General features: G+C 45.4%; 1 protein-coding gene across 6 annotated transcripts in view; it reads left to right on the forward strand.

Annotated features, from left to right (window-relative positions):
• The window catches only part of LOC125923515 (zinc finger protein 14-like), a 17965-nt gene continuing 1929 nt past the window's right edge, over window positions 1-16036 (forward strand). The window contains exons 1-7 of one of the 6 annotated variants that reach the window (XM_049631857.1): window positions 3589-4045; window positions 5099-11483; window positions 12261-12427; window positions 13052-13178; window positions 13889-13984; window positions 14507-14589; window positions 15030-16036. The exon at window positions 15030-16036 is cut by the window's right edge and continues 1929 nt beyond it. In XM_049631857.1, the coding sequence (XP_049487814.1) occupies window positions 12290-12427; window positions 13052-13178; window positions 13889-13984; window positions 14507-14589; window positions 15030-16036 (1451 nt within the window). In that variant the 5' untranslated portion in view covers window positions 3589-4045; window positions 5099-11483; window positions 12261-12289. The other 5 variants (XM_049631856.1, XM_049631859.1, XM_049631858.1 and 2 more) reach the window with 5 other exon arrangements.

The raw sequence follows: 16036 nt of genomic DNA on the forward strand, positions 1-16036 counted from the left end.
CCACGTGGCATCCTCTAGGCTGCTCATTTTACTCACTCTCCCTTCGCGGTCGCCCGGCGTCTCCCTCCCGGTCTTTCTTCCCTCAAGTCGCCGCCCAGTCGGCACTCGGCGACGGAACGGATGCCGTCTACGTCCTAGCAGCTCACTTTCCAGTGGGATATCGGGAATGTAGGCACACTCTGGCAGGTACGGCCGGGGGAACAGGTTTGGGGACAGAACAGCACGAGGTGTCACACAACGGGGTCGTCCCCTCCCCCAGCCCGGGGCCCAGGGGCCTCGCCCACAAGGTGACCGCGAATGGAAGGCCTGGCCACGGCAGGGCCTCACTGCAGGAGGATGAGAATGGCTCGGAGGTGGGTCTGGGAGAGGAATGGGGTCAGGCCAATATCAGGGCCAGGGGCGGAGGCGGCGGCCCCGGGGGTAGCAGGGCGTGGGGGGAACGTGAAGAGCAAGAACCCAGGTCCGAGGGAGGACATGGCGTGGGCGGGGACTAGGGAGGGTGAGCAGAGACCAGGAGGAGACGTCAGCGGAGGGGCGGGGCCGGTCAGGGAGTAACCAGCGTGTCGCGTGATTTAAGAACGGGGGCAAAGACCAGAATGGGCGTCAGCTAAAGGAAGGGGCCATCTTGGGGCGTGGCTAGCGCGGGACAGGGACTAAGGAGGTGAGCAGAGGGAAGGGACGGAGTCGTCCACTGAGGGGCGGGGCTGCTGTAGGACGTGACGAACGTGGGGCGGGGCATAAGGAGGGTGAGCGGGAACGGGACAAAAGCCGAGGGGTAGGGCCGGGGAGGACGTGAGCAGCGTGAGGCGGGGACTAAGGAGGTTGAACAGAGACCAGAAGGGGACCTAAGCGGAGGGGCGGAGCCAATGCAAGAGGTGGGCAGAGCGAGGAGGGGCCTAAGGGAGGGTTAGAGGAACCAGGGCGTCAGCGGAGGGGCGGGGCGTGTCTAGGACCTGTCCAGCGTGGGGCGCGGCCTTGTGAAGTTGAGCGGGGACGGGGCGTCAGCAGCGGGGCGACGCCGGCCACCGACGTGGCCAGCGTTGGGCGGGTCGCAGGGAAGGTAAGCAGAGAGGGTACCGCAGGGGAACGGGGCGGCCGGTGTAGGACGTAGCCAGCGTGGGGCGGGGCCTAGGGAGAAAGAGCGGGGAAGGAGCGTTTGCCAAGGGGCCGGGCCGGCGTAAAACGTGTCCAGCATGGGGCGGGGCTTAGGGAAGGTGTGCGAAGAGCGGGAAAGGCACGTCATCTGAGGGGCGAGGCCAGTGCTGGACATGTCCCCATTGGGGCGGGGTCTTGGAAGGCGAGGAGCGTCCGGGCTGTTGGGGGAGGGGTCACCCCCCACCCCCGCTCCGCCCAACCCTCCGGACCCGCCCCTCCTTCCATCCCACACGCCAGTAGGTTGGTTGCACCTCTCGGTTTGGGGGTGTTTCCGGTCCGAGGGAGCTGGCTGTTACTTCCCTAACTGCCATGACTGTTTCGAGCAGTTCCAGGTGAGACTCCGAGCCCTGGAGCCACTTGCACTGAACGCGCCGATGTGTCCCCGTTAGGGTGACAAGTGTGTGCATATCCCCTGTTGGCTGGACACACCGGGCTGCGAGCGCGGGTCTCGCGGGACCACGGCGGCCGCGGCGGCCTCACTTGGTGCGGGATAATGGACCGAGCAGGGCAGGCAGGGTCTATGCTAGTGGCGGAGATCCGGCGGGATAGGCTGGACGTGGCCCAGAGCAGAGGGTGCTCAACGGGAGGCTGAGTGTACGGGACTTGGGGAGAAGCGTGGTTGTCACCGAGAATCGCCTTAGGTCGTTAAGTCGTCGTTGTACTGCAGCTTCACGTTTTCTTGGGCGACTTCCAGAATTATCTGAAGATTTTTTTTTTTTTGAGAAGTATGGGATATTCTTTTCTTTTTGTTGTATTTAGAGAGTGCAAGCGGGGGAGGGGCAGAGGGAGGGACAGAATCCCAAGGAGGCTGCACATCCAGCGCCGAACTATGCAGCTCTGGATGCCAGACCCTGGGATGATGACCTAAGTCAAAGTCAAGAGTCTGATGCTCAACCCTCTGAACCACCCAGGCGCCCCGAGGTGTATAGATATTCTAATCACTGTTTTTATTTTAATGTTTTAAGTCGTTGGGATAATTAATGAGGCTTGTATAATTGGTACCATTTAGGAAGCGTATTTTGCTTTCAACTAATGAAAAAGTAATTTTTCAATATGTGAGGACATTGGATATCTGAGGGATGTTTCTTGTTTGCCATTGTTAACCTTAAAAACAAAACTGCCACGGGGCACCTGGGTGGCTCAGTCAGTGAGTGTCGGACCCTGGATTTCAGCTCAGGCCTTGATGCTACTAGGGTCATGGGATTTAGCCACAGATCAGGCTCCACGATGAGCGTGGAGATTGCTTGGATTCTCTCTCTCCCTGTGCCCCTCTACCCTCCCCTGCGCGAGAGCGAATGCTCGCTCGTTCTCTTTCTCCCTCTGTCAAAAAAAAAAAAAAAAAAAGTAGAACTGCCTGTTATTTTAGCAGCAACTGATGGGGTTATTTGGGAATGAATAAAAGAGAATTGCAATCCTGGACAAACAGGCTTTAGAAAAACTGTAGGGAACCATGGGAACCAAGGGGAGGCTTGCTTTTTTAAGGAGAAAAGGGGTAATTTGGGAAGGTTGCTGTGAACTAAAAGTCCATTGGAGTAAACAGAGTTTGAAGTGTGGTGGCTTCTCACTGGCTGAACTGTTGTTCTGGGGGCTGAGGAAAAGGTCTCTTCCTCCTGCTGGACTTGTTGAGTAGTATCCACGTGCAAGGCCAAGTCCCTGAAGGGTCCAGTCCCTCTTCCTGTTGGGTCTGCAATTGACTGTGTGTTCTAGAGTGTGAAAGTTTTCCCTGCCACATCTGCCCACTCCATTTTAGGGAGGTTTCCTATTACTAGGTTTCACACCATAAGCATTAAAAATCAGTAAGGAAATTAGATCTTCAAATTTCAGTATCTTCATTTATACCTTTTTAAAGTTTTTATTTATTTATTTTGAGAGAACGCATGAGCAGAGAGAGGGAAACAGAATCCCACGCAGGCTCTGCTATGTCAGCACAGAACCCAATGTGGGTCTCGAACTCATCATGAACTGTGAGATCATGATCTGAGCCAAGAAATCAGGACTTGGATGCTCAAACCACTGAGCCCTCCACATGCCCCAATGTACACTCCATAAACTTTAACATGAAAGTTTAACATGAAAGCGTTAACATCTCTTTTTTATATTTCCTTTGGAAATGTGATCCTGGTTGGAATTTGGCAATACCTGATTCCAGCCACTCATGCTGCATAACTTCTCAAGGATTATTTACAAGAGAAGACACTCTTCTGGCTTTCTTAAAACTTTTTTTTTAATTGTTTTAATGTTTATTTTTGAGAGTGAGCCACAGGGGAGGGACAGAGAGAAAGACAGACAGGATGCAAAGCAGGCTCCATGCTGACATCAGAGAGCCCAACGTGGGGCTTAACCTCAGGAAACATGAGATCATGACCTGACCCTAAGTCAGATGCTTAACCAACTGAGCCACCCAGGTGCCCTCTTTCTCAAAACTTTTAGGTTGATTTAATATTAGTATTTGAACTCAAATCAATTCAGAATTTGGAAGACATATTTCTTTTAGGTAACAGAACAGTAACCACTATGGAGTTCCTTAAAAAACGGGACCCAGTGCTCCTCCAAGTCTCCAAATCTCCATTCCCCCGAGCTCAGCTTACTCCACTCAGACCTGCTGGGAAGTGGACTCTGATTAAGCAGCCAGGACTTTACACCATTGGTGGCTAAGTGGCCTTGACAGTTGGACTCTCTGTTTGCTTTTCTTTATCCCTCTCTGCTTACCTAGGAGTCCAGTGATACAATTCTGTCTGTGACCCATCCAGCCTGCAGACCACCTTCTCCGTCAAATCTTCAATGTTTAGGTGTTTACATAATATGTACTTGAGAGTCCCCACATTAGATGGAGTGAGTTTTCTTGGGTCTATGTGGAGCACATATCCCTATGAGAAGCTGAGCCCATAAGGTAGGTATCTTGAGTAAAGCAAACTGTATACACAATGTCTTTGAGTCTCTGTTATCTTGTGTCCCTTTTTTTCCAGGAGAAAATTCAACCCTACATGAATAAGTATTGTTTATTATAATGGAAATATTCTTAAACCACTTTTCATTAAGGTTACAAATTATTTCACGGGGCACCTGGGTAGCTCAGTTGGTTGAGTGTGTGACTTTGGATCAGGTCATGATCTCGTGGTTCACAAGTTCAAGTCCTGCATCGGGCTCTGCTGACAGCTCAGAGCCTGGAGCCTGCTTCCAATTCTGTCTCCCTCTCTCTCTGCCCCTCCCCCACTCACACTCTGTCTCTCAAAAATAAATAAATGTTACAACCTTTTTAAAAAATTATTTCACATAACTATGTGAATTTTGACTTGTGCATTGGCTTTTTCAGTTGTGAATCTGCATGTTATCAAAACTCTCTGAAGAAAGAGCTCTGAACACATGGCTACAGAGCATACACACACAAACCACTGGTAGCGTTTGCTGAAATGTAGTAGCTGGTCAGGCCTGGAGCTTTATTGATTATTGATCAATATTATTGATTAATATTGATTATTGATGCTTTAATGGCATGGAGAACAATGATGAGTGATGTCAGCTGACTCAACACATGACAAATCACATTGGTGATCTGTAAAGACTCAAAAGGATGACTGAACCTGATAGGTTGAAGATAGCATCTCCTCTCTCACCTGAATGACCATTGTCCTGTGACTGAATGTTAACACTCGACTGCATAACTGAGACAAAAATCAGGATGTCAGAACTTCAAATGACCCACCACTCCTGTATTGAAACCTTGAGCCACTCTGCCTCTTCCTGACACCGGGACATAGCAGCTGTCTCTCAGTCACATTGAGCTTCCATCAAGGAAGCTTGCCTTTTCCATTAGAAGCCCTGTACGTATCAAAGATGAATAAAACATTGCAACATAAGAACTAGGATATCCTGGGAAATCTTTGCGAATTATATATCAACAGGGCAGAGCCTAGGGATTTGATATTCTCTTTTTGTTTTCCAGGTTGAACGCTGCTCATGTTCTGTCTGATAAACACTAATTATCTTGCACTGCTAAGTTAAAGGGCAGAAGGGGGGAGCCTGGGTGGCTCGGTCGGTTAAGTGTCCGACTTCGGCTCAGGTCATGATCTCGCGGTCTGTGAGTTCGAGCCCCGCGTCCGGCTGTGTGCTGACAGCTCAGAGCCTGGAGCCTGTTTCGGATTCTCTGTCTCCCTCTCTCTCTGCCCCTCCCCTGTTCACGCTCTGTCTCTCTCTGTCTCAAAAATAAATAAACGTTAAAAAAAAAAATTTAAAAGGGCAGAAGGAACCACCGGCTCCTGGGTGGCTCAGTCAATTGAGCATGCCACTTTGGCTCAGGTCAAGATCTCATGGTTTGTGAGTATGAGCCCCATGTTGGGCTCTGTGCTGACAGCTTGGACCCTGAAGCCTGCTTTGGATTCTGTGTCTCTGCCCTTACCCTGGTCCCACTCTCTCTCTCTCAAAATAAACAAATCATTAAATAGTAATATTATTAATAATAATAATAATAATAATAATAAAAGGGATAGAAGGAACCAGCACTAGGAAGCCAACTATCAGACCCAATTTAAGTATGTCAGTCTTTTAACTTTAAGATCCGTGCCTGCCTTCTCCACTCTGCCTCAGGTATCATTGTATTGGGATAAATGCCAACCAGGCATATAAGGAGCTCTGTCTCAGTAATTGTATATTAATGCTTCTATCCATTTTCCTTTCAAAACAAGCTTCCATATTGTCTTTTGTTTCCTAAAAATTACACAAACTGATTCTAATACTTTTTGCCAGTGATGAATACAGCACAAAACAAATGATAATATTAAAACTTACCTTTTACCTGTCACCCAAGGGGGGTTACTGTGACTCTCTATCCCAGTGCCAACATCCACTTGCTAATTACAGTCCTGTTTGGCTTGTCCCACCTCAGGGCATTTGCACTTGTCTGTTTTTCTCTGTATGACTCTTCCTCTGATCTCCTCATGAATGATTGCCACTATCATTTCTCTACTTTCTCAGAACCACATTCTCTGAACATGTTTTTAAAACAACTTTTGTTTTCTAACAACAGATATTTTCAGGATTTATTCAACTATACCATATTTACAACTGTGCCTCGGGCCCCCTGGGTGGCTAAGCCAGTTAAGTGTCTGACTTCAGCTCAGGTCATGATCTCACAGTCTGTGAGTTCAAACCCCATGTTGGGCTGTGTGCTGACCGCTCAGAGCCTGGAGCTTCTTCCAATTCTGTGTCTCCCTCTCTCCCTGCCCCCCCTCTCTCTTTCTCTCTCTTTCACAAATAAATACACATTAACAAAAAAAAAAAAAAAAAGAACTGTGCCTACAAGTTAAAGAGGGGAAAATCTTCTATCTGTTTTTGGATTTATTTTCTTATAGAAATCTTTGTAAGTTTTTATTCCTGTATAATTTATCAACATTCTGGGTCTTGAATCCATATGTCTGACCCCACTGCCCCTGCCATTCTGCAGAATGGATGTGTTAGCAGGCATGAAAACTACAGTAATCTTATTGTCCATTTCCATCAGAACTCTTGGGTGACCAAATGCATTGTCAATGAGCAGTGATATTTTGAAAAGGATTTTTTTTCTGAGCAGTAGGTCTCAACAGTGGGCTTAAATACTCAGCAAACTACGTTGTAAAGAGATGTGCTATCATCCAGCCTTTGTTGTCTGTTGATGGAGTTCAGCCAGGGTAGATTTAGTATAATTCTTAAGGGCCCCAGGATTTTCAGGATGGTACATGGGTGTTGGCTTCAACTTAGTCACCAGCCGCATTAGCTCCTAACAAGAGAGTCAGTCTGTCCTTTGCAGCTTTGAAACCAGCCGCTGACTTCTCTCTGGCTATGAAAGTCCTGGATGGCATCTTCTAACAGAAGGCTTCCAGTAGATTTTCCAACTTAAAAGCTGTTGGTCGGTGCAGTCACCAGCATGAATTGTCTCAGCCAGATCCTCTGGATAACTGGCTGCAGCTTCTGTATCAACACTCGCTGCCTCACCTTGCAGTTTTACGTTATGGAGGCGACTTCTTTCCTTACTTCCCACCAACCATCCTCTGCTCGCATCAGATGTTTTTCTGAAGTTTCTTCACCTCCCTCATCCTTCAGAGAATTAATTGAAGAGAGTCAGGGCCTTGCTCTGGATGAGGCTTTGGCTGCAGGGAATGGTGACCTTCTATACAGACCACACAAACCTTCTCCATATCTACAATAGGTCTGTTTCAGTTCACTGTCTTTTTTTTAATGTGTATTTATTTTTGAGATAGAGACAGAGCACGAGCAGAGGAGGGGCAGAGAGAGAGACACACACACAAAATCCTAAGCAGGCTCCAGACTCTGAGCTGTCAGCACAGACCCCGACACGGGGCCAGATCCCATGAACCGTGAGATCGTGACCTGAGCCGAAGTCGGACGCTTAACCGACTGAGCCACCCAGGCTCCCCTCACTTCACATTCTTATCACCCATGTGTTCACTGGAGTTGCACTTTTAATTTCCTTCAAGGACTCTTCCTTTTCATTCACAGCTTGGCTGACTTTTTGGCACAAGACACCTAGCTTTCAGCCTGTCTCTGCTTTCAGCGTGCCTTTCTCACGAAGCTCATTCATTTCTAGCTCTTGATTTAACGTGACAGACCTTGAACACTTAGGAGGCCGGTGTAGGGCTGTCTCATGGAAAAGAGGCCCCAGGAGAGGAGGAGGGGGACAGCTGGTAGGTGGAGCAGTCAGAATACACACAACACTTACTGATTAAGGTAGCCCACACCTATGGGCACAGCTCGTGGCACCCCAAAACAATTGCAATAGTAACATCAAAGATCACTGAGCACAGACCACAGTAACAAATATGATAATGAAAATGTTTTAAATATTGTGAGAATTCCCAAACTGTGACACAGAGATAATGTGAGCAATTGCCCTTGGAAAAATGGCACCGAGCAACATGGCGTTGCCACACACCTTTGTGAAAAGCAGTATCTGTAAAGCACAATACAACAAAGTGTGCCTGCCTGTAGTTAAGACCTGGAGGAGAAGAGGTTCTCTATTCTTCTGGGCCCAGGCCACCACCTTCAGCAGCCCCCTCCTCTTCATCTCCAGGCAAGCAAATGAAATCCTAGAGCAGACCCTTCCTCTTCTCCAAGTCAGATTTAGTTGACATGCTACCGACTGCCATGCTCTACACGCACAAAATATGATAGGTTCCATGAATAAATTATACCTTCAATGTTCATTTCCCCATACATAGGATGTGTTTCAACTATTTTTGAATAATACGAAAAAGTATATACGTCTTAGGATCTGTCTTCATATATAAAAGAATAAATTACTTGTGAAGGAAAATCAGGCAATGTATTTTCATTTCAGGCACAGGCATTTGGTTCCCAAAAGAACAGTTTGTCCTTTTTTTCTTCTTAATGTGTTTGTATCAAATATAAAAGTGAACCTATAGTAACTCTCAAAAGGGAGCATAATTTTTACAGCGGGAATTTAAGGTAATCAGGTTCTCGTTTCCCTGGTTCTCGGACACGTTCCTGTCTTGCCAGCCTCGTCACACTGCACCATCCTTGAGGCAATGAGGGCTTCTGCTCATCAGAAAGGAGTGTCTGTGGTAGGAGACTGTGGACCAGGCTTGTGCCACACAGAGAGTGGAGCTCTATTAGAGAGTAAAAAGGATACGTGGTCAGATCCTGCGTTGTTTAAAGGCTCATTTAGAAGAGATCATTTAAAGAAATTTTTAAAAAACAAGAAAACTTTGTGTACAGAATCTCAAAGGATATATCTTTTAGGAAAACTTGTAGTAGAAAATACAGATGTTTTAGTCAGTTTCCTAAAAACTTATTTGAGCAAAGCCTTAGGACTCCCCATGGAGGTAGGCAGGAGCACTATTAGAGACTTTCCCCCCTCCCCTGGTAACAGAACTCGTGTAAAATTGCTGAGAGAAGCCAAACCATTTGTGTCCCAGGGGCTGAGAGCAAACTACAGTCAGGTGAGTTGGGTGGACTGGACGGGGAGGCAGGCTAGTGGATTTCTGAAGATGATGGCAGGTCTAAAGGTCCTACTTGTAAGGCCAGTGAGAAAGCAGGGAAGAAGTTAAAGCTGGAGAGTGTTAGGAATGAAATCTGTGCTTGTAAGTGATATTAGCCCCACCCAGCAGCCTCTGGAGAGGGGAGTGGTTGCTGGAGGTTGAGCTCTAGAAACACTCTTGAACACTGGAGACCAACCTGCAGGCTGGTGAGAGCTTCCATCTGCTGGAGGGTAATCCTGCCCACCTCCATGGGGACTGATGGATCCTGCCCTGGGGACCCTTCTGGACCTCACCCGTGTACCTCTTCATCTGACTGTTCATCCTTGTAATAAACCAGTAAAACTGAGTAAAGTGTTTTCCTAAATTCTAGGAGTCATTCTAGAAAATTGCCAAGCCTAATTTGAGGGATTGTGGGAACCCTTGAATCCACAATGCTCTCGGCAGAAAATGTGGGCGGTCTGGGCACTACATTTATGGTTGGCATCTGAAGTAGAGGAAGTCTCATGGGGCTAAGACTTTGAACTTGCGGAATCTGATGCTGACTCCAGGAAGATGGTGTCAGAATGAACTGAATCCTTGGACACCCAGGCAATGTCAGAACATTAGTTGTTGGGGTGAAGAAAACTATTTATACGAATTTTTAGATTTTGAGCAATCCATGACTGTTGTCTGTCACAGGGTGTTGGTCGGTAAGTGGGTGGAAGAAATGGACGTATAAGGGAGGTAAGAAGGCAGAACTAACAAAACAGGCTTTTTTGTCTCAGATGTTATTGAGCACGAGCCATGTAACCAGGCATTGGGATAGGTCCCGTGTATGCAGTTGGAATAAAGTTGCTTTTTTTTTTTTTTTTTTTTTTTTTTGGTCCTGCATGCATGCAGAAAAGAGTGCATGGGGATTGAGGTGGGCAGTAAAAGGGATGGAATTAGGGGCTGATAGACTTTAAGTGGTGTCAGTGGATGAGCTGGAAAGAGAGAGGCTCTGATTGCTGGAGGGATCTCCGGTTCTTCATCTGACAGGGCATTCCTGGTAAGACCTGGCAGGGGGCTATACCTCTTAAGAGGACCATGTTTAGAAATCTGAGTTTGGGAAACAGAACACAACTGAAATCCTAGCTGTATCATTCCTTAGCCATGTACTTTCCTCATCTTGCTAAAGTTTCCTGAAACTGTGTCACGTGTCCATGTCATTCTGGGCTGCAATAATAAAATACCACACATTGGTGGCTTAAACAACCACCATTTGTTTTTCACAGTTCTGGAGCCTGGGAACTCCCAAGACCAAGGTGTCAGCAGATTCAGTATCCTTGCTGTGCCTGCCTTCTCACTGGGTCCTAACTTGGTAGAGAGAGAGAGAGAGAGCTGTGGTGTGTTCCTCTAAGAATTACTCCAGTCCCTTCATCGGGGACCTCCTCTCAAGACCTCATCTAAACCTAATTACCTCTCAGAACGCCCCACCTCCAGGTACCATCACATGGGGAGTTAGGGCTTTGACATACGGACTTGGGTGAGGCTGGAGGGGACACTGCCATCCGGTCCATAACAGTGACTGTACTGAAAACAGCAGGATCTATTCTGAGGATTAGTTAAGTGAATGTTCTTAAGTTTCCAAGCAGAGAGTCCTATTGTTAAACTTTGAATTTGTCTTCCTTATTTTTTGGACTCCGGGTGTAAGGAGGTGAGTTTTGTCTACTTTTGTTTGTGATACAATATCATTTTTCCGTGAAATACGTTTAAGTACAAACAAAATTTTGGTAAGAATTCAGACTTTACCAATATGTTTAAATATACGATTTATGAAATGCTGGGGTCTCATTTGTGGTGATGACTGATATACGACAATATTCCAGTGACAACTTTACTAAAATGTCAGATTGAACAAATATATTCCCTCATAAAACAAAACCTCTGCATTGTACGTTTTCTAAGTCAGGCACTTTTAGGTTTGGGGTTCAGGGAGGGAATTAAATATCCCTATGAAAAGTTGGCAGTTAACTTAGAAATAATGATTTTCATTGCCTCGTCTGAAAATAAAAAAGAATATTCCTATCTTATTGACGAGCAGCAGTAGCCAAAGCCTTGTCACTCTGACCCAAGCAGAAGTGAGAGCTCCCGCAATTGTCTCGGGGCATGTGGCGTGTTCTTGTAGGGGGAGCTGGGGGGTTGCATGCAGGCGCATCAGGGATTCATGACCAAGGGGTCTGGGAATTGTGGGTAAGACTGGAGTCTCTTGGCTTCTCTCTCCTTGCCCAGCTTTTCCTGCATATGGTTTGCACTCTCTGTGAGTGGAAATCCGGAGGAAGAGACGTGGTGGCCGAACCCTTGATGATGCACCTGCAGGTGGGTGGATACGCGATCCTTCTCCTGAATGATGCCTCTGTTGCCTGTGGCTGGGAAGGCTTCTCTTGGCCCAGGTCTTCGAAGTGCATCCAGGCAGCTTTCAAGGGTCTGGGTTCTAGTTCATTGTTGCCAGGACGCGCAGATACTTTTTGTTGGTCAGGGATGGATCAGGAAGAAGTCTCCTTTCCAGCATTTACACCACTGCATCTCATGCTCCTTAAGGATGTCCTTGAAGAAAAGAAATACGCAGAGTTTTCCTTCCTCATGCAGTGTATGGGCTTGGTTGGGGGGTGATTTACCCGTGGGCCATGGTAGTGGCTGCAGTGACCTCGGCACGTGGTGACAGGTGCTAGAGATGAGCAGGACCAGCAGTTTACATTCCACTGAGGAGGCGGGCCTTTGAGCAGGTCAGCTCTGCAGTTTTCCAGAGAGTACAAGAAACATTTGTATGAGAGAGGAAATCAGCCATCATTTCTTTTCCCCTCAGTTTTAAGCTTACTAAAGGTTTGGTAACATACACTTGACTAATCTGGAAACTTCCAAAGATGACTAAATCCTCTTTACTACCCTTATCCCTTTTCACCCATTTTCCCCGTTATAATTAAACTTTTTAAAATTGGAAATCTGAAAACAGTGCCTAGGGAGTATTTTTCAAAAAATTAACTCTGTATTTGGCAGAATGTGATAAAACTAGAGTCAAATTTAGAATCCTGTTGCAATTTTAGAAGGATTAGAGAGGCTACAAGTAATCGAGAGGATTCTATTGCCTTTCAACAGAAAAAACAGGATTACCATACGGAGGATTGATGCAGTCATCATTGTTGTTAAGAATGGAGAGCTCACTGCAGGAGAGATCACTGTGGGGCCATCCTTCGGACGAGCCATCTCAGGAGCCCCTAACCGGACCGCAGGACCTGTCTGCCCTGATACCTTATAAAGAACAAGTGAGTTTTTAAGATGAGAGGTGCGACTTGTTGACCCCAAATTCTGCATGAGAGTTGTTCATCCTGCAGAATGCTGGGCATTGCTTCATAGGTGTCTACCTTTAATGGTAATATACCTACACTTGTATGAATGAAGTGTTTGCTGTAAAAGACGCATCTGCACATTAGCTCATTGGAACTCTCAGTACCACGATTCATATATATGTGTATATATATATATATTTTTTCTTTTTTAAGTAATTTCTACAGCAAGCATGGGGCTTAAACTCATGACCGTGAGGCCAAGAGTCACATGCTCTTCCAACTGAGCCAGCCAGGCACTTCTCAATAGTACTATTTAACCTAGGTTATAATTACCACCCAGAAAGTCAAAATTGCCAGCTTATTAGAATGTTGCCAGGTTATTTCCTATTGAGATTCCTTTATGATGAAGTAATTGTGTGTTTTTTTAATGTGTCTGAAAGGCAAAAAGCAGATCAGCATGGGAGAATATTTGATATGAATCACAAATGGAATGAGGTTTCTATACATACAGTTCCTCACTCTGCTATCACTATCATGTTGACAGCTGTCCCCTAGGGATTGTTCAGCCTGGCCCTACTGAAACAATATCTGATATTTTAGGAATCTGTGACCCTCAAAGATATAGCTGTAGACTTTACCCAGGAAGAGTGGGCCCTGATGGACACATCCCAGAGAACGCTGTACAGAGATGTGATGCTGGAGAACATTAGTCATCTGGTCTCTGTGGGTGAGTCTGTCGCCATCTATTCATTCTTCCATCCATCCATCCTTTTGTTTATTAACCTTGTATCCAGGAGAGCTTCCACATATTCTAATATAGCTGTCTGCCCTAATTCATATACCTTTGTAGCATTTCTGAATACTAGATGGAATTTGTAACTTTCTTTACTTTCATCATGTGTGTTACATGATAATTTGAATACAGACTTCTTGGCCACGAGTGTGTATCTACTGCACTTTCTCCAAGACCCAGAACAATGCTGGGAATACAGTGCATATTTTTTGAATGAATACATAAACATCCTAAATATTTTTCTGTCCTAAGCAGTGTGGGAATGGTGAGCACGGTAGAAAATATAACATCTTGTATCACTTTCCACATAAAACTCCACAGAATATTCTGGTGGAGCTTATGTGTATTGTATCCCTTTGAAAATAGTAATCCCCTTGTGAGAACATTTAATTCCTTCTGGATGCAAACACTAAGCCTTCTGCTCTCTCTCAGCTTGGGCAGGAGCATCAGCAACCAGAGATCATACTGTCTTTGGGTGCAGTGTCAGGCTGAGAGCCTTTATCAATGTTTTTAGTGTTCAAGGTGTTATTCTCTGGGCTGTTCTTCCACACTCATGTTCTTCCTCAGCTGCCTGTACAGTAGAATATCAGGTGCTGTTCTCGACACGGAACTGCAAATTCACACACCATTCTCCATTGATATAGGGTGTCATTTCTTCAGATCAGATGTGATCTCCCCGTGGGAGCAAAGAGGGGAGCTGTGGAGGGAAGAAAGAGGACCTCCCCAAGGCTGGAGTCCAGGTGAGCTGCAGACATGCGCTCAGTGTGAGAAGGCTAGTGAGTAAGCAGGGTCTTATTGATGTCAGTGTGGATTTCCTTGAGTGAACGACAGCTTCAGAAACTGTGAGTGGCCAGTGAGACAGCATTCCTCAGATTGTGTTATTATTTCTCCCACATCAGTTTCTCTTTATATACCTGTACTTAACATTTCACCTCAGGCAAGCAATGTTCCTGTCCTCGTTGGAGGTGAAATTTCACATTGTGTTCTGTGTCATGATTTCTAGTGTCCTTCTTTTAGGATTTCCACTCTGATATTCTCTGCAACAGCCCATCATTATTTTATTTTTCTTTCACTTAAACATTGAGTTTTGTTCTAACTGATATTGTTCTAAAATGTATGTCTATTCACCAGTATTTTCCTCAATTTCACATTATTTGGTCATGTGTGCTTACCTGGTCTTGTGAGCTTGTCAACACTTTAATTCCCCTAGTCTACTCAAGGTGTTTCTCAGGTTTATTTCTTTTTTTCCTCGATTATTTTAGGCATGAAAAAAAGCCATAACAAGCAAGAAATAATATCTATGCAAGATATCTACCTGAAGGACCCACCTAACTGCTGGACAATAGTAAGTGTCATGAGGAGGAACCTTGCCTATTCATGTTCAAAGACCTGGGTGGAGCCTAAGTCATCAGTTGTAGAATCACATAACAATTAGTATAAGTACCTTCTCACAGAATGTGATTGACAGTTTAAATCTGGGGAAGAAATTAGCCTGGATTTAAGCTATAATTGTTCTGAGAAATGGATAATTGCATAACCATGGTTTATTGGCATGACACATAATGATATCTTCAAAAACACTCAGCCCTCCAATAAAGATGCTACCAAGGGTAAAAATGTTTGTGCATGTCAGTGATGAACACCCCGTGTGCATGTAAGTGATCTGGGGAAGGTTTTAGTTGGAGATTACCACTGAATGGCCAGCCTGGAATTCGTAGGTAGAGAACTGGGTGTATTCATGTTTGGGAGAAGTCCTATAACAGTCTCTCATCTCTTTCCCAACAGCAGAAACGTCATGCAGGAGAAGACCTCTCTGTATATAGTGGGTATGAAGTTTTCATTCACACCTACACATTGACACAACATGTCTTAACTCACACTAGACAGAAACTCTATAGATGCAATGAATGTGGAAAACACTTCACCCGAAACGCCAACCTTCATACCCACAAAATAAGTCACACAGGAGAGAATCCATTTGCTTGTAATCAGTGTGGGAGGCGCTTCAGGTATTTTTCATCTTTAACTAGACATAAGCGAATTCATACTGGAGAGAAGCCTTATGAATGTCATCTATGTGGGAAAGCCTTTGTTCGTAGTTCCCTTAAACAACATCAGAGAATTCACACTGGCGAGAAACCATATACATGTCCTCTATGTGGAAAAGGCTTTGTTACAAGGTCTAATCTTCGAGAACATGAGAGAACTCACAGTGGAGAGAAACCATATAAATGTCATCTATGTGGAAAAGCTTTTGTTCAAAGCTCTTGTCTTAGAAAACATGAGAGAACTCATACTGGAGAGAAACCATATAAATGTCATCTATGTGGAAAATCCTTTGTTCAAAGTTCTTGTCTTAGAAAACACGAGAAAACTCACACTGGAGAGAAACCATATAAATGTCATCAGTGTGGAAAAGCCTTTGTTACAAGCTCTGATCTTGGAAAACACGAGAAAACTCACACTGCAGGGGAATCATATACAGGTTATCTGTTTGGAAAATCTTTTGTTCAAAGCTCTTGTCTTAGAAAACACGAGGAAACTCAGCCTGGTGAGAAACCATGTACGTGTCATCAGTGTGGGAAAGCCTTTGTTACAAGCTCTGATCTTAGAAAACACGAGAAAACTCACACTGGAGGGGAATCCTATACATGTCATCTATGTGGAAAAGCCTGTGTTGAATGCTCTTGTCTTAGAAAACACGAGAAAACTCTCCCTGACGAGAAACCATATACATGTCATCAGTGTGGAAAAGCATTTGTTACAAGCTCTAATCTTAGAAAACATGAGAA

Source organism: Panthera uncia, chromosome B1, assembly GCF_023721935.1.
Source record: "Panthera uncia isolate 11264 chromosome B1, Puncia_PCG_1.0, whole genome shotgun sequence".
Taxonomy (NCBI): domain Eukaryota; kingdom Metazoa; phylum Chordata; class Mammalia; order Carnivora; family Felidae; genus Panthera; species Panthera uncia.